Source organism: Lepidochelys kempii, chromosome 8, assembly GCF_965140265.1.
Source record: "Lepidochelys kempii isolate rLepKem1 chromosome 8, rLepKem1.hap2, whole genome shotgun sequence".
NCBI classification, from domain to species: Eukaryota; Metazoa; Chordata; order Testudines; family Cheloniidae; genus Lepidochelys; species Lepidochelys kempii.
In genome coordinates, this window is record NC_133263.1 from 1,559,671 (window position 1) to 1,577,775 (window position 18,105).

Sequence of the window (18,105 nt, forward strand, 5' to 3'; positions counted from 1 at the left end):
GGCCAGGAGTGGGGTCAGGCTGGAAATGAGAAGGGGTCTAACCAGCAGAGGGGTGAGGCTCTGGACCAGCTGCCCCACAGGAACAGTGGAGGGAGAGCAACATAATTATCTTTCATACAGATGTATGAGTGGGATTGTATGGCGGGGTTACCTGTGGTGGGGAGGGGGGGCAGGGGTCAGCAGCCTGGGGGGCCATTTTACGTCTTCTCTTTCTAACAGCTCATGTTTTAGGGCTTCCATTGGTCACCTGTAGGGTCAGGAAGGAAACCCACTCCCCGCCCGGTGTATTCTGGTTTGGGTTTTTGTCTCCTTTCTCTGAAGCCTCGCGGAGCCCTCTCAGATAAGGGGACCTCGGGGGCTCTGAGGTGGCACCAGGAAGTCTGTCTCTCAGCTGCCTGGTTCTTGCTCACATGGTCAGGATCTGACTGATCACCATGTGTGGGGTCGGGAAGGGGTTTTGCCCCAGCTCAGACTGGCAGGGACCTTGGGGAGTTTTGTCCCCCTCTGCAGCGTGGGGCTCAGGTCGCTTGCTGGGATTGTCTGGCTATCTCACATTAAGTCGCTTCCCTGCCGTTGCAGGAGCCTCGGGCATTGGTGCATCTCAGCGCTCCCGTTCTCTGCCCATGGCATGCAGCCAGCAGTTCAGTCTCTGGAGGACTATGGCGCTTTCCCGGTGGTTGGGCCTGGCGTGGGGTGGCCTGAGATGTACAGGAGTTCAGGCCTTAAGCTGGGTGACTGGTGGAGCAGGGACCTGAACCCGGGTCTCCTGGGTCCTAGTGCACTAACCGCTGGCCAGCCTGCCTCTGCATTGCTAACGCTTTGCCACCTGTGACTCTTTGGGTGCACAGAGAGCAGAAGTTATTCGCGGAGCACTGTCCCGGGGGTGGGGAACATTACGCTCCCTCCTTGGAAGTGCTGCCTTTTGTTCTTGAATCTCTGCAGTCAGGACGGGGCGTTCTGGGCGGCCCAGCGCTGCTGAAGCTACAAAGGGCTTCGCTTTATAGTTTTCTGCCTCTTCTAAAACTCAGTCCTTTCAGATAGTGCCATGTCTGCGTCTCGTCTCTCGTTGGTGTATAATGTGTTTCTCAGGATGCCCCTACAGTTCAGGGAACTTGGTGTTTCTAGGCAGGGCTTGAAAGTGCTCTGTAATCGAGGGCGGGTAGGAAAAGTTATGGCAAAATGAGACTCCTCCCCAAAGCCTGAGTGGCAGTGGGGCTATTGGATTGGTGGCCTTGCTTTATTTAGGCATCTGAGCGCCTCCCTCTCCTTTCCAGTGTGCTTTGATCAGCAGTGAAATAGTTGAGACTGACACTTAAATCACCATTATTAGGTTCCAGAGTTAACAGCTGGTTGAGGTGTATGAGCAGCTCATGCCCCTCACAGCTCTTGCTTCAGGCTGTCTGCGGACTCAGCCAGACATCATTCCTGGGTCAAGCTTGAGTCACAGTGGGATGGTTATCTTTGCACCCAGAAGGGCTAATGTATAATTAAAGCTAAGAATCTGGAGCAGGAGCTGGATTCCCCGTGGAAGCACTGGGGTGGTGCCCCTGTGGGGGAAGGCCAGCCTCTGTGTGACATTTCAGAGGTTGGTCTGGGTCAGGGGTCCACGCCTGCCCAGTGAGGGCGGCTGGCTGAGCGACAGCTGCAGGGGGCCAGCTGCCCTAGCAGAGCCTCGCCCAGCAGGTGGGTTTCAGTCGAAGTTCTTAGGGGGCGTTTCCTGCCCTGGGAACTGTTGGGAAATGCATGTGCTGACACGGTACTGAGCTCTAGTGCGGCCAAGGGTGTGAGCTGGCAGTGGGGGGGTCCGCAGCCTTCGGACCCCGCTCACTTGGCCAGCAGTGACAGGGCCTGCGTGATTACATCTGCCTGTGATCTCTGGGGGAGCAGGGCGGGTTTTTCAGTAATCCCACCTCCCTATCGTGGGATGCTGTTTCACCTTTGTGTTGATTGTGTGTATCACTGTATTGCCCACGGGCCCCTTGGTGCTGTGCAGATGCAGAGCAGAGAGAGCTGCTCCCTGCCCCAAAGAGCGGCTGGCCAGCTAAGGAACGAATGAAGCTCCTGGATAGGAGTAAAAGGGGAAGGTGGCACCCTGGGGGCGTCAACACTTCCCGATCTCCAGACCCTTGTGGAGAACGTGGTCCCTGCCCTCTCGCAATGGGCTCTCCGGGAGGAGCATCGCACCAGTGCCTAGCCCCGGTGTGACTGCCCCACGGCACCCCTCGGGCTCTGCTCTTCTTGGGGAGCCGCAGGGAGGGTGGAGGCTCATCCCCCCCCCTGCGCTGATGCCCGAGATGGGGCGGGCCGGGTGCCCCCAGGAGGGACGCTGACAGTGCCTGTGTCCCCGGGGAGGGGGGTGGAGCCCTGGGAGCTGGCTGACCTGAGCGGCAGGAGGGCAGGTCCCGGGCAGCAGCCTGCATAGGGGGCCCTTGAAGGTGCTGTGGAGTGGAGGGGGCTGGTGACGACAGCAGGCCTGGCGTAGCGAGGGGCCCAGGACGTTCCTGGGGCGCTGGCTGGTGCAGAGCTGTGGTGCTTGCAGGGATGGGGAGGCTGAGGCTGTGGCTGGCTGAGCCCCCTTCTCTCCCTGCCGCGGGCTCAGCCCCATGAGAGCCACCTGCCCAGCAGGTGTGTGCCCCAGTGCGGAGCCAGCAGCTGTGTGAGCCGGGCCAGCGCCCCGTGCCCGGCTGAGGCTTTACTGCGGAGCTTGGGCCAGGTGCGCTCGGCCATGTGGAGAAAACCCGAACCCAGCTCCCTGGGGGCCTCCCTGAGGCTCCTCGGCCCACAGTGTGACACCTGAGCGTGGAGCGGGCAAGCTGGCAGAATGGGGGAGCCCCTTGGTGCTGACAGGCTGGGGAGCAGCACTGGATGGGCGGGGGAAGGCGTAGCATTCCGGTTCTCTCTACCATTGCAGCCAGGAGGGGCCAGGGCCCGCTAACTGCCCCTGCTCACAGCTACAGGGCAGGCGCCGCCCTGCGGTTTGAACCCAAGGGCTTTATAGACGCCAGAGCCCGGAGTCTCTCACGCTTGGGCAGGCGGCTCAGGGCCACGGCGGGGGAGAGGCGTGGCCCAGCAGTAGCAGAAGTGGGAGGAGAACCCAGGAGCCCTGGCGCTAGCTGCGAGATGCACGGGTCCCCAGGGAGAGCAGCCCCCTGCGCGCGGCCCGGAGCCCAGCAGGACCCGGTGGCAGCAGGTCGGCTCCTGTCCCCGGTGGCGCCCGGAGGCTTGTCTAGTCGAGTGACGTCCCTCCCGCTGTGAGCAGCAGCCCAGCCACACGCCCATCCTGTGCTGCCCCAACCCAGCCACGTCCCGCAAGATGGCACGGCTGGGGGTGGGGGCTGGCCCCTCCCGGCGCTCAGCTTCGTTGTGCCGTTGGGACTGTCAGCGGTGCAGACGCTATGGGAACCTGGTACGGCGGGTGCCTGGCCTCGCCAAGCCCTGGGCATTGTGGGAAAGCATTACAAAAATGTTAATCCCAGGGGTTTAGATGCTGGCATGGAGTGAGAGCTGCCCAGCCCCTCGCAGGAGGCCGTCGGGGTCACCGCTGGGGGCACCCGCGCTGCGGGGCCAGCTGTTAACTGCCTCATTACCACGCTGAATAGAATATGCCCAGGCCCTTGTGCTGCTGAACTGTCAGCTGGCCTGGAGCAGGGGTGTGAGCCGGGGGTCAGCCCCCTTCCCCCCGGGTTCTCCTTGGCACGGCTGCTTTCGTGCCCTCCTCTCCTCCTTCGCTCCCGTTTCTCCCTTGTCTGCCCCGCCCTGCTGGGGGGCCCCTGCGTGTGTAGACCGCTGGCCTGGCACTCACGGCCTGTGCCCTGCACTCCCCGCCTTCTCCTGCCCCAGGAGGGGAGCAGCAATGGGAGCGTGTCGGTTTCTCGGCAGCCCTGGGGGGCAGGTGGAGCGGAGCGCACGGGGGAGGCGCCGGGCAGGGACTTGGGGATCAGAGGAGAGAGCGAGATGGAGACAGACGGTCTGTGTGCGGGAGGGGCGTGAAGTAGGGGTCCCACCAGGGCAGAGGCCCCTGGTGCTGTTGCCTATGGGTGGGAGAGCCCTGGGCAGGGTGCGCCGGGCGGCCCGCAGGGCTGGGGATTCACTGCCTTCTCGTTCTTGGCAGGCTGTGAGGTGCTGGTGTCTCATCCCGCTCGGAGCCTGAGGCCCAGCGCGCCCTTCTGCCTCCCCGTCGTCACCAATGCGACCATGGGAACTGGCAGTCAATAGGCGGCCTCCCTCTGCCCCCTTCAACCCGCGGCGTTTCTCGGGGGGACCCTGCAGCAGCCCCGAGCACCTCAGGCGAAGGTACAGTCCCTCCCTTGCCCGGGAGTGCCCCTGCCACCGCCTGCTGGCTGTCGCCAAAGGAGCGCCTTTCCTTCAGCTTCCTCCATGGGCAGGGCTGGGACAGCCATGGCTCACCGGGAGAGCTCTGGGGCCATTGCAGTGGGAGGAAGGGGATCTCCCCTGCCCGCCCAGCAGCTGCTTGGGATCTTAGTGGGCAGGTAGGAGGAGTGATTCATAACGTCCCGGGCGCCCCCCTGGCCGCGTGACCAGCATGGCCCCGGGCTCTGGTTCCCCGGGGACACCCCTGGAACGCTAACGGCCCACGCCTGAGGCTGTGCCCGTTTCCTCCGAGCAGCCTGGCGGGACAGACGGCAGTGCATCCGGAACTCAGAGCGTGGGGGCTTGTCAGCTCGGGGGGCTTGTCAGCTCGGGGGCCTGGCCGACCTCACCTGCTGGGGCAAAGCCAAGCACGGCCGGGCGCCCCCGGCCCCAGTGTATCCGACTCCAGCCAGGCAGGCAAGGCTCACCCTGCCTGGGAATGGGGTGGGCTAGAGGTGTGTTGGTCTGAACTTGGCACTCACGGGCAGACTCACAACTGAGCCCCGCAGGAGCCGCGCCTCGGGGGATGCTGAGGGGGACCTCATGTCCCAGCTCTCTGCACACCCAGGGTGCTCTCCTAGCCGGGTTTGCTCCGACCCCACGTGTCCCACGCAGCACCAGCCCCGCATGGTCAGTGCTGCTGTGGTCTGAGACCTGCCAGCCCCTCCCCCTGCTGTCCCGGGGTGTAATGTCTGCGTGGGGCTGGCCCAGGCACTGCCCAGTCTGTGCCAGCTGCAGGGCCCTGAGGTCATTCCTGGTCTGTTTCTTCCCCATGGCGGCCGCACAGCCCCGCGTCCAGGCGTCTGTGGGGACGACGCGACCGACCTCTGCAAACCCTGCTGGCCCAGGATGAGAACTACCTGCACCCTGCCTTCCCCCCGCAGCAGCGCCTCCCTGTAGACGAGCCCCGAGCGCACGCTCTCGCCAGCACGCCGCCACGAATGCTTCACCCAGCCGCTCACCCGCCCCACCAGAGCCCATTCATGGTGGATCTCCACGACCAGGTAGGGCAGGGATGGGGACTGCGCTGGCCCAGGAGGCAGGGGGGGCAGGGGTTTGGAGCTCCCCAGCAGGGAGGGGGCCAGGGTGACGTCCCTGCGGAGCCCCCTCCCCACAGGCCCATGTCCCAGAGGTCAGCAGTTATCACCCAGGTGCCAATGGGTGTCCCTGGGGCTGGAGCCAGGGGGGTAGCAGACAAGTTTTGACATGCTGCTGTGGCAGCTTTGTCCAGCCCTGCGCAGGTTCCTGGGGTGCCTGCCGGGGCCCAAGGACCCAACTGGGCAGAGGCTGAGCCCTTGACTTGCCCGCTGGTGTAGAGCCCTAGGGGAGTCCTGGGCCCAACCGATAGGCTGTTACTGCAAAGTGCAGGCCTCCCAGCCCCCCGATCCGGTGTGACTGACGCCCCCTCTCAAAGGGGCACCGAGCGCCCGCTGGCCTGGCCAGCCGCAGCCCCGCAGGCGGTGGGTGTGTCTCCTCCCTGGAGATTGTGCGTGGCCATGGAGTCCGGAGTATGGGCCTTTGCCGGCCCAGCTTGGCCACGCACCAGCTGCTATTCAGCAAGAGCTAACCGCAGCCAGACTCTGAATTCCTGCGGCCATCTGTGCCCAGAGCCGCCAGGGTGCCGCGGCAGGAGGCCTCCTTCCGACCCCCCCAGATGTGCGCTGTGGCCGTGCCTGGCGCTGCTGCGTGTGCACACGCTTGGAGACCCCGTGCCTGCCTGGCTCGCCCAGAATCGGCTCGGCAGCCTCCCGTCCCCTGCAGGAAGGGCTGAGCTCCAGGGTCCCGGGGCTGTTGGGTGAATGACCCATGGGGCGATGTCCTCTGATGCCCTGTGGCGTGTCCCCCTCTGCTCATGCAGATGCCCAGTGCCAAAGGGTTGGGTGCCCAGAGAGGCTGTTTTTAGGGGGAGCCCCTCGCCCCACCTCGAGCTGCTCCTGCCAGGGGCCGTGCCTGGTCTCTGCCCAGCCAAGGGCTGCGCTGGCAAGGTGCTGGGAGCCACAGGGCTGGGCCCGGGAGCGCACGGCCTGCTGCGAGGGCCCCACGGGGATGTGGGCTCAGCTGTGGCTGGGGCAGGCTGGTGCCAGGAGCCCCCTCTGATGGTGCTTCATGTGTCTCCCTTTGCAGGTGCACCAGGGCCCTGTCCCCCTCTCCTACACGGTGACCACGGTGACCACGCAGGGCTTTCCTATCCACGCAGGCCAGCACATCCCCGGGTGCAGCACGCAGCAGCTCCCCGCATGCTCCGTGATGTTCAGCGGGCAGCATTACCCACTCTGCTGCCTCCCGCCCCCGGTGAGTCCGGGGCGCCCACCCCCTGCCGCCTGGGGCTTGTGGGGAGCCGGCATCCTGGGCCCAGCGCGGGAGCTCTGGGCACGCCAAGCGGGGAAGTGCCGCGGGAGAGGGAGCGGGGCCGGTAACCGGCAAGAGGAGCTCTGGACGGAGCCCTGAAAAGGAAAGATTGGGGGAGTGGCCTGGCGGGGATACATCTGCTTGGACCTGTGACACCTTTGTCAGCCACAAAACCCTGTGGCTCTTGGCCCCCGCCCCCTCCCCAGCTGGGTGATCAGGGGATGGGGCAGCCAGGGGGCTCTGCGAGGGTGGGGTGCTGGGAGACTGACACCCCCCTCCCCGTGCGCTCTCCCTTCCTTCCCAGCTCATCCAGGCATGTGCCATGCAGCAGCTGCCCGTCTCCTACCAGACCTTCCCGCCCATCCTCTCCAGCGACCATTACATCCTGCACCCACCCCCACCAGTGCCGCCTCACCAGCCCCCACACATGGCCCCCCTCGGCCAGTTCCTGCCGCTGCAGGCCCAGCACCCGCGCATGGTGAGTGTGGGGACGGGGCAGTGTCCGCGTACTGCCGGGGGATGGGCTGGGCTCCTGGCCATGGAGCAGACCCTGTGGCTATGGAATGGGCTGGGGTGAGTCTGCCCCCCGGGGTCCCTGCCTGGCGTGCAGCCTCGCTGGGCAGGGGCACTTCTGGCTCTGCCTGGCCCTGGCAAGCTCGGCAGGGCAGGGCGGGCACGGTGACCTCTGGGGCTCGTGTTGCCAGGCCAGTGCCCACGCTGCAGCCGTGCTCCTGGGATGGACTCGCGTCTGGAGCAGGTGGGAGGGAGGGCAAGGTTTCCTGCAGGGTGGTGTCTGTGTGAGCTGCCGATCCCCATGGGGGCTTCGCTGGCAGGGCAGAGCGGCCCCTGGCCCCGTGTGCACAGCAGGGTCCCCTGTCACCGAGCCCCGCTCCTCCCGGCCCCATGTGCACAGCAGGGACCCCTGTAACTGACTCACGCTCTCTCTCCCCACCCCCGCCAGCCTCTGCAGAGGATAGACAATGAAGTGGAGTTGCGAGGGGAGCAGCATCCCATTGGAGGCTTCGCCTACCCGCCCTCTCCCCACGCCCCAGCGCTGTCCCCCTCCGTCCCGCTGCATTACCTCCCCCACGACCCGCTGCACCAAGATCTGCCATTTGGCGTGGTAAGTCCCCGCGTGGGGAGTGGGGCGGCTGGGGTGGGGGAAGCCTCCCCCCCAGGGCTCTGAGCTCGGGGAACGCAGCTGCACCCCCAGAGAGGAGCTGGGACAGGGCCGTGCTGGTGGGAAGCAGGGGTGTCCTCGGTGGAGTTGGGGCCCCGGATCCCCTGCGCTGGCTGCCTGGGGCAGCTGCTCCCCCTCTGCCCAGTCTGTGTGGTGGGGTACGGGCCGGGTGTGCCCCTCCCGGCTAGGGGCCGCTCACCTGGCCCCGTGCTCTCTCCCTGCAGCCATACCCGCCCATGATGCCACGACGACTGAGTACCCAGCGATACCGACTGCAGCAGCCCCTGCCGCCCCCCCCCCCCGCCGCCGCCGCCCCCCTACTACCCCAGCTTCCTGCCGTACTTCCTGTGAGTACCCGCGGGGGGCGTCTGCGGGGCTGGGTCCCCTCGCACCCCCAGGGGCAGGTGTCAGGCCTCTGCCCCGCCAGGGGTTGCCTGCTGCGCCGGGGGCTGTGGGGGTGGGGGGGTGGGTTGTGGTTCCTTGGAAAAGCCCCTCTCCCCTCCCCAGTGCGACACATCCTGCAGGGTCCCGCTGCTCTTGGATAACTGCCCCGCCCCCTCTCTCCCCAGCTCGATGCTCCCCGTGTCGCCGTCGGCCGTGGGGCCCACGCTCAGCCTCGACCTGGATGTGGACGATGTGGAGATGGAGAATTACGAGGTGCGCCCGCCTCTCCTGCTGGAACTTCAGCCGCTCGCTGGGGAGGAATCTTGCCGTGGGGGTGTGGGGCAGACGCTCAGGGAAGGGGTAGGCGCTCTGCTGGGACCCCTCAGATGAGGGCTGGGGAAGGGGCTGCTGGCCCCTGGACAGGGGGGCTTGGGGACCTGTGCATGGGGTTTCAAGAGGGAGCTGAGCTCTGTGTCCCCGTTCCGCCCCCAGGCGTTGCTGAACCTGGCTGAGCGGCTGGGCGAGGCCAAGCCGCGGGGCCTCACCAAAGCAGACATCGAACACCTCCCATCGTACCGCTTCAACCCCGAGAGCCACCAGTCGGAGCAGAGCCTGTGAGTGACGCTGGGCGTGGGGAGTGTGCCTGAGCTCCTGGGGGGCAGGGGCCAGGCTCGGGGCATTGGGGGTGTATCTGAGCTCCCGGGGGGCCAGGCTTGGAGCATGCGGGCTGTACCTCAGCTCCCGGGGGCAGGGCCGGGGCAGGGGCCAGGCTCGGGGCACTGCACTGACCCGGCATGTCCCCTCCGGCTCTGGTGGAGCTGGCGGCTGGTGACGGTTCCCTCCCCCCAGGTGCGTCGTGTGCTTCAGCGACTTCGAAGCAAGGCAGCTGCTCCGGGTTCTGCCCTGCAACCACGAGTTCCACGCCAAGTGTGTCGACAAATGGTTAAAGGTACCTGCGCTGGGGGCTGCTTCCGCCTGGATACGCAGGGGCGGGGGCTGGGCGCCCAGCCCGGGGAGGGCTCGGGGGTGTCCGAGCCGCTGGGCCTGGTGCCTCTGTGAATCCGAGCCCGGAGCGGGTTTCAGCAGCTCCCTCTGGTGGTGGTGGCCGCTTCTGGGGCCGCGGAGTGGTGGGGTGAATCGCTGGTCTTGCTGCCCCACCCCCCTTGATTCCTCTGGGTAAACCCGATGTTCTTGGAGTGTGTCAGTGGGGATCCCCCGCAGCGCACGTGTGTGAAACGGGGCGTGTTTGAACTGCCCTGTCCCTCGGGGCCATGCACACGCCCGTGTGAGGGCACGAAGGGCGGGTCGGGTGCTCTCCCCCCACCCAGCTCCTGCTGCTGCCCGTGCCGTGAGCCGGGACCGGGCGCACGTGCAACCCGCTACTTCTTAGCTCAGGCTAGACGTCTTCAAACCCTGCCAGAGCCTTCAGCCTGGTCAGACAGCCCCTAACCCGGCTGCTCCCCGCCCTGCCCGGCTGGACTCGGGGGTCGCACATGCCGCTCCCCTGCGACAGCCCACGGGGCAAACGAGCTCCTGAGTCTTGGTGGGGGACGAGCAGCCGTTGTCTGCGCCCGCCGAGCAGGCTGGCATGGAGAACGGGGGGCTGAGGCTGCGCCCTGGCAGACGCCAAAGCCAGGCCCACGCAGGGTGCCTTGCAGAGCTGTGCACTCCCGCAGTGAGATACGGCAAAGTCCCCCAAGAGGAGGCCCACAAGCCCTGCATCCTGGGCTGGGGAGGAGCAGTCTCCGGGGTGCTGAGCCCAGCTCTGGGTAGGGCCCAGCCTGGTCCGGCACAGGGCCCGACGCATCTGTGCTGCCCCTGTGCAGGGTTACTCCTGAGCTCGGCCGTGGGCTTCTGCTGCAGAGCCCAGCATCCACTGGCCTGTTGGCACCCATGACTCAGTGATACTCCTGCGACATGCAGCCGTGGCCCTGTTGGGGTGTGGGGCCCACCACTGAGGGGAGGGACGAGATCCGCCCCTCCGGTGGCTAGATGGATGCTGGAAAGCCACGACCGAGGTCCAGGGGCAGAGCAACGCCGGCACCTTGGCTCCCTGCTGGAGGATCTTGTTGTCAGCAGGGGCTGTGGCCGGGTGGGGCAGATGTGCGGGGAAGGGGTGGGAGCCCCCTTGGACATGCTGGGCAAAGCACTGGAGAAGCTGCTGGCCCATGTGTGCCTGGCTCAGAGGGCAGAGACACTGCCTGGTCCCAGTATCTCCACCTGCTGCCAGTTGGCAGCCGAGTGCCCCCATGTGATGGTCAAGCCACTCTCTGCCAGGGCACAGGCAACGTCCCACCTCCTGCTCCAGAGGCCTCTGAGATCGGGGAGGCTGCCCGTGGGGTAACCTGCCGCCCTTGGCAGCTGGGGCAGGTGCCAGGCTTGGGAGCACCGTGCTGCCAGCCCTGTGTGCCGGACGCTCCCATGCCCAGGGAGGGCAGGGACGTGCTGCGTTTCCTTACCCTACCACCTGCCCCCAGCCCGCTTTCAGAGCCCTCGGCTGCACAGGGTGGGAGCTGGGCAGGGTGGCAGCTGGCTGGCACAGGGGCATATCGTGTCTATGTGCACAGCCCCTGCTCTCTAAACAGCCCCCCGGTGTCGTGGGTTCCTGGCTGACGGCGGCACCCGAAGAGCCAGCTACCACAGGGAACAGCCCTGTTCTCTGGTGACGAATGCGGCTGTCTCTTGGCTGGGGCGCCCTGGGGACGTGGTGCTCTGGCCCCAGGAGATAGGGCTGCTGGTCTCACCCTCCTCTCCTTCCCCCCCAGGCGAACCGCACATGCCCGATCTGCCGGGCGGACGCGTCCGAGGTGCACCGGGAGGCCGAGTGAGGCTCACAGACACTTTGCCGCACAATTCACTAGAGGAAGAGGACCTTGGGCAAGGGGCCCGGGCCACCAGCCCGCCCCCTGGGCCCGGCCGTGCGCTTAGCCCCAAGGCTCTCCTCGGCTGTGGTGAGAATAGAAGCAATCTAGGATCCCGGACACCCCTCCTCCTCCCCCTGGGCCTGGTGCGCTCCCCGCGGCGCCGGAGCTGGCCCCGGAATGGTGCTGGGGGTGTGGGCGGAGGCGCCCCCCCGTGCTCCGCGCACCCCAAAGACGCCGGCCTCGCGCCATCACTTTCCGCTCTTTCTATCTGTTGGGTTTGGGTTTTCTCTTGAGTTTGGGTTTGTGGCTGCGTGACCCGGGCGCGGCGAGGACGGCACTGCAGGAAGCCTGGCAGGTTTGATCGCACCAGCAGCCCGAGGCAGGAGGGCCAGGCGAGCTGCCCGGGATGGACGGAGCCCTGGCGGGCAGCAGGAGGAAAGGGTCAGTGGTGCACCAGGCCCAGCAACCCGAGGCATTACCGGGGGCCAGCCCTCTCCCACCCCCTAGTCCAGCCTCCCGTGGAGAGCGGGTCGGGCTGGGGCCTGGCACTGTCCCGCAGGAGCCCGGACAGGAGGATCCCCAGTTCCGCTGTCCTTCCCTTCCCCTGGGCTGGCCGGCCGCTCTGCCAGGAGTGAGGGACGGGGGTGGGGAAGCAGGCTGAGCTCCAGCTATACCCTTCCCGCGCCTCGCTGACCCATCCCTGCCTGTGTGCCCGGCGCGAGCCCCCTGCGCCGTGGCTGGAGCCCGAGTGAGGACTCTGCATGCCACACGTCCCGGCTTGCCGGGCAGGCGGCCCCGGAGCGGGCTCCGGCCCCATTTTTAGATATTCTCGAGGTGAATTGTAACTGCCCTGTGCAGAGGGTGACGGAGGAGCCCCCCTGTACCTCCAGCCCCGCTATAGCTGCTCTGTGCTGAGCTGTCGGGCAGCCACGAGGCTCCCAGCAGGGCCCTGCGCTGAGCGGTGGGGGGCTGGGGGGCAGCAGGTGGGCACTGATTTATGGATCTTCCCTTCCCCCAGCTTGTATCATGGAGAAGCCGAGCTGGTGCTCCCCCTCCCCCCTCCCTCTGCCTCCACCCCAGCCCCAGGAGAAGGTGCCCTGGTAATGCCTCTGCATGATCTGTTGCTTGTGCCCTGGGTCTGGTCCTGTGGGTGCACACACTGTGCTGCCCAGACGCCTCCCGGGAGCGGCCAGCCCGGTGCCTGAAGTGTTTGTCGTGGAAGTCGTGTTGCATGACGTAACGAGAAGAACTCTCTTCCTGGGGCGGGGGAGACGGACGCCAGCCCCGGGTCGGTGTTCACTATATGCATGCGTGTCTGGGCGGCTTGGAACGTGGTATTGACTCACTGGCCAGCGGGGGCGAGGGGCTCTGTGCTCAGCTGATTACTGCCAGGCACCGGGCTGCACGTGGCCAGCACCTCAGGAGGACCGTAAGATTTTCAGGACATTTCCCCCCTCCCCCCAAGGTAAACTGAGTCAGGAGGAGCCCGGGGAGGAGGAGCCAGCTTAACCAGCAGACGCATGCTGATGTTCCCTCTCCACCGGCCAGAGGTGAGAAGTTGGGGGGGAGGGAGGGGTCAGAGAGAGCAGCACCCCCTTCCTGTTTGCTGTGCCCCACCCCTCCCCCAGCTCACTTGCACCTGGGGCGAGGGTTGGCCACCAGAATGGCCCCCGGTGCTCTGAGCTTCCCACAGGCGGACTGGGGCTTTGCCCCCCTCCCCCAGGGTGGAGCGGGGCAGGGAGGTGGGACTGCTCTGCTGCTGGGAAGCCCTGGCTGGGCCATGGTGGCCGTAGCTAGGACAGGAAGCGGGTGGGGTGAGGGGTTTTGTGGATGGGGGGCGGTGGGGGCTCCCCTTTCTAAAACAGCGGGTCAGTGCCATGCGCTGGCTCAGCAGTACTGTGCTCTGGAGCAGGGGGGGACGTCTGGGGACGTGGCCAGGGGGACTGGGCCGGATCTCCGCAGCCATGCAGGGTTTGGGGTCGGGCAGCAGGAGCCGGGCTGCTCACCGGAGTTCCTGGCTGGGGGTGGGGGGTCCCGGGAAGCCAGACCCCCAGTGGTCGGTGTTGGGGGACTGGTGTTCAGAATCCAGCTGGCAGCGTGTGGGTGGGGGGCTCTGTCCCAGGAGGATGGTCCCCCAGCCGCCCCCCCAAGTTAGCTCAAGGCAGAGCTGGGAGCCTCCCGGCCTGGCCTCTTCGGGCCTCTTGCACCCTGTGCCTGGGGCACAGGCACAGGAGGCCGGGCTGTGGCAAAACAGCCACTTCCACGTGGCCGCAGCGAAGGCCCTTCCTGCTCTCGTGGCCAGCGGAATCGTGGTATTCTCCAGACGGGGCCCAGCTGCTCCATTATGCACAATCCCGTTTGTGGCGGAAGCTTTTACGCTGTCCCGGGAGAGCTGCCCTTCCGGCCGGCTGAGGCATCGGGCTGGGGTTTGCTCTGGGGCCAGCCAGCAGCCCCCCTGGCCTCTCCTGCCTGCCAGGCCAGCGCCCACTCCTGAGCTCAGGCAACCCGCTCAGACCCAGCACCCCCTCCCCCCCTTTCAACCCACACAAATAACCAAAGGTCTCTTCTGTACATAGCCGCAGCGACGTGGCTCTGTGTAGAGCCACTCGGAGCAGCGTTAGCACCCCCTGTTTTAAAGCAAGCCCCTTTACAGGTGCCCCGTGAAAAGCCTTACGGTTCTTTTGATGGTGACTCGAAAGCTCACAGCTCGTGTGCTGCAGAATTTATTCCAATGAGCAGCTAAAGTCTCATTTAAAAACAGCCCCCCAGTTATTTAGGATGTTTGTGATTGCTGATTGCGCTGTAGATACCACTGTTCCCAGTGAGTTCCTGTGGTGGGGTAGTGGACTGTTTACTGTTCTATTATTCCAGTCCCCGGGCCCTCCAGAGGGAAAGCTCGGCGGCCCCCCTGGACGGTGCTAGGACGTGTGTTCTGTGTTAGAAAGGTTTCTATCTATATATATATATAAATATATATATAATTTTTTTGCTCTGTTACTTGCACATTTTACAGTTACCTCATTTTCCCATGTATGTATTTGAGAAAAGGCTAATATATAGAGAAAACGGTTCTGAAAGCTCTAAACGTGTGTGGGTTTTCCATTCCATTGGACTCGTATTGGGTTTGTAGCATTTCACACACCTAGGCCGTTGTATTATATACATGTGTATTATACGGATTGAAATTTTTAACAGATTTGTACTTTTTTTAAAATGGAAGTTGCTAGTTCGGCTTGATCAAGTAGTGCAATCATTATTTTTTTTAATGTTGTGGCTGATTTTGAGAGGGATACTCACTAATAAATGTATGATGTATACCAATGCGCCGCACCCAGCCTCTCTCTCCTCGTTGCCTCTGGCTACTGCTGGCCCATGGAGCGCCACGGGTGCTCGCCCGCTTAGCGTGGGGCTCAACGCCTGCTCCCCCAGCTGCCAATCACGTCGTCAGCTTCCCGGCAGCCTGGGGCTGGCCCCAAGTCTACACCCAGCACAGCGGGCACCATGTCCTGGAGCCTGCAGGGCCCAGCATGCAATGCTCTAGCTTGAGTCACACTTCCCTTCTGCATTGCATGCTGGGCCTGCAGCTTCCAGGTGCTGCACCTCCCTATGGGATCGAAGAGGGGAGGGGTCCGTGTTGCCCTTGCACGGGGGCAGGAGCCTGGCCACCCCTGCCCGCAAGTGAGAGTCGCGGCTGTACCCTGGTGACTGATGGGAGCAGGGGGCCAGGCCCTGGGGGGAAGCAGCCCCTTGCTCCTGACCCGCTCGGTGTCCAGTGATAAATGAGGTTTGCACAAGCAGGCAAAACAGTCCTGGGCTCTGCTCCATGCTGTCAGGGGCACCTGCCCCTGCGGCTGTGTGGGACCTGCAGTCCCCCTCCACAGCAGCTTGCTGTGGATTCCGTCTTCCTGCTGCAGCGGTAACCAGGAGCCACGGGGCAGAAATGGACTGAAGCTGCTGGCTGCTCCGAGCACCAGGTGCAGCTCAGGTGCTGCAGGCGAGTACAGCTTCGCTCCTCCTAGGCTGGGTGGTGGAAGCCAGGGTCCTGGCTGGCTGTGCCACCTTATCCCTGCCTGGCCCACGTTCCTGTCAGCACGATTCTGGAAGGAGAAACCAGCGCAGCTGCATGTCAGAAATGAGGCTTCTCACAGGAAACTCATTCCCTGGGGGGATTCCACACCTGGAGAAACTCGGGGGGCCAGGCTGCAAGCAGCACCCTGGTGAGTCAATGGTAATAAATCTAGAGCAGAGGTAGCAACTTCCCTCTGAGGGGCTCAGCGCTTGAGCACAGGCTCCATGGCCCTGGAGCCAGGCTTCCCTCATGCTGAGCAGGGGCAGTGCAATCCGCCTCGGACTGTCACTGGGGGAGCAGGAGTCACAGGTGAGGGGGGAGAAGTGAGGTGCTGGGCAGCCTGGTGTGGGAACTGGCTTTGGGCCCTTATCTGAGGGTAGTAGAGTGACAATTCCTTGTAGTAACTCAGAGCCCTCACCCTCTAGTGTCCCATAACTGGCCACAGGAGATACTGGGTTTTTTCCCCACTGGTCCCCTTGGGTGGCTGTTTGAGAATTTCACTCCTCTGAGGGTTAGAAACCTTCACCTAATTTCAAGCCTAAACTTGAGGGTCAGTTTAGAGCCATTTGTTCTTGGGCCAGCATTGGCCCTTAACTTAAACTCTTCCTCTCCCTCCCTGCTGTTTATCCCTCTGCTGTATTTATAGAGAGCAATTGTGTCTCCCCTCAGCCTTTGTTCGGTTAGGCCAAGCTCTCTGAATCTCCTCTCAAAAGGTAGGTTTTCCATTCCTTGGATCATCCTAGGTGCCCTTCTCTGCATCTGTTCCAGTGTGAATTCATCTTTCTTAACCAGGGAGCCCAGAACTCCACACACTATTCCAGATGAGGTCTCACCGATGCCTTGTAGACTGATGCTAACACTTCCCTGTCTCTACTGGAAATACCTTGCCTGCTGCATCAGCCTTTTTCACATCCCATATCACATTGCCAGCCTGTGATCAGCCCATACACACAGATCTTTCTCCTCAGGTACTTCCATCTGATACATCCCCGTTATAGCAAAAATTCTTGTTGCTAGCCTAAGTGCATGACCTTGTACTGTGCACTATTAAATTTCATCCCATTTTTATGCCACTGGCCATCCAGATCTTTGTGTATGATATTCCCGTCCTCCTCCAGACTGGCACTCGCTCCCAGCTGTGTCATCTGCAAATTTTATTAGCACCCTCCCAGTTTGTTAACCAGTTCCTTAGCCTCCTCCCCTACCTTCCCCCACTTCCCAGCTGGTGATTCCCTGGCTGCTCCCTGACAGGAAGTCAGCTACTCCTTCAGAGAGGCCGGCTAGTGTACCCCCACTTGCAGCTTCCACTGTCAGTCCAGCCCTGGGTCCTGTTTGAGAGCAGGGAGATGTTCTCCCCAGGTGGAGCTCAAGCTCCAAGGGACTGCCTGGAGAGACCCAGCATGCATGCCCGCCCCTTCAACACAGGGATCACATCACCCACCCTGAAATGCAGCTTGTGCCAAGGTGGGATCCAGCAGCTGCTGGAGGTGCAAGGGGCTAGCACCTGCCAGATGGCAGCATCCTGTTGTGAAATGCTACAGGTTGGCTCTTCCATGGCTACAAGGGGGAAGCACCTGTTCTGCAGCTCCCTCAGGTGACCCAGCCCAGGCTGGCTGCAGCTGGGCTTTCTGTGCAGAGAGCTGTGCTGGGATTGTGGCATCCTTGAGCTCTGTGCCCGCATAGGGGCAGCTGCACCTCTTCCTTTAATCCTTGCTGCTCGCTTGAGGAACCAGGGGGTGTGAGGGGACCTGCTGGAATCTCATTCTGGCCAGGGAGTCGGACAGGACAAAGCGGCGGGGGGGGAGATCAGTGGTTGTTACCACACCGATAGTACCTCAGGCTGCAGAGACCCAGGACTGCACTTCTTCAGCAGAGAGTTCTTCTGTTCAGGTGGCCCAGAGCGCTGTCTCTACACTCGGTCAGCAAAAAGGCCCGTACTTAAGATGCAAGAGTCTTTTCAGGCTGCCTGGCTGAGATGCAGCCAAAGAAAGGAAAGGGGACCAATAGATTCCCTTGCAGGGCTCCTGCTGCCTTCCCTTACATGATACCTGGGTCCTTCCTGGGGAAAGCAGCAGACTATGAGCAGTGGGCTGTCAAGGGAGAGGGCACTCAGCCATCAATACCTACAAATCAACAGGACAAATGGGTTAGGCTTCTTTAAAAGGACTAATTAACGCTCCTTTTCTCTGCTCTTACCCTTCTACAGAACTCAAAAGCATAGCTGTGATAAGTCCCCCAGCTGCCACCACAAATATATGGCCTCTGGCTTTAGCCACTAGAACTTGGTGTCTGCCTCTCAACTCTTACCCTGGAGAAACATGGGGGTGCAAGCTGTACTTTCCCTGGCAGTGCTGGGAACCCAAACAGCGGTAGGGGCACCTGCCAGGGAAGGGTTGTGACTCCCTGGGCCTAGCACCTTTGGGAAAGGAGCAACAGCCAACATGAGGAAGGTAAGCTGCAGCGACTCCAGTTAGCACCAGTGTAACAAACACTCCAACTGTTTGGCTCCGAGAGACCTCAAGGTCACCTCCCTCCCTTAGTCTACAACTTTTCCGTGCAGCCGCAAGGCAGCATGACAGGAAGGGGGGAATTCTGCAGCCTGACTCAGGAGCCAGGTCAGAGACCTTAATAACCGCGGCAAACCAATCCTCTCCTCTGTGCAGCCCTGTACTAGCTGGAATGAGGCTGCAGAACAAGGAAGGTGCTTGAATGGATCTACTTCTCTAGGGCTGGTACCATACAGCAAGGATTCCCCGCACCAGGTACGAGCAGAGTGACTAAAATGAGGCCTCCCCACAGCTGGCAATGTTGTCTTTCTGCACAACAGTATCTGGCCAGCCCTGGTTAGTCAGTCCTGAGACTCACCCCTACGCAAACCCAATGAATTT

The 18,105-nt window shown here is 63.2% G+C and overlaps 1 protein-coding gene and 1 long non-coding RNA gene across 2 annotated transcripts in view; one reads left to right on the forward strand and one right to left on the reverse strand.

Moving 5' to 3' along the window:
• RNF44 (ring finger protein 44) overlaps positions 1–14,471 on the forward strand; it is a 35,257-nt gene extending 20,786 nt beyond the window's left edge. Inside the window, 11 exon segments of the mRNA XM_073355150.1 lie at positions 4,112–4,293; positions 5,159–5,375; positions 6,496–6,663; positions 7,025–7,198; positions 7,682–7,843; positions 8,125–8,187; positions 8,189–8,247; positions 8,470–8,557; positions 8,777–8,898; positions 9,134–9,233; positions 11,050–14,471. Coding sequence (XP_073211251.1) covers positions 4,187–4,293; positions 5,159–5,375; positions 6,496–6,663; positions 7,025–7,198; positions 7,682–7,843; positions 8,125–8,187; positions 8,189–8,247; positions 8,470–8,557; positions 8,777–8,898; positions 9,134–9,233; positions 11,050–11,112 — 1,323 coding nt within the window. The 5' untranslated portion in view covers positions 4,112–4,186 and the 3' untranslated portion in view covers positions 11,113–14,471.
• LOC140915491 (uncharacterized) lies at positions 14,299–17,602 on the reverse strand. Its single transcript, XR_012160182.1, has 2 exons — positions 17,052–17,602; positions 14,299–15,245 (listed from the first exon to the last, which is right to left on the reverse strand). It is a non-coding gene; the product is annotated as an uncharacterized lncRNA (long non-coding RNA).
• Positions 17,603–18,105: the final 503 nt, after the last annotated feature.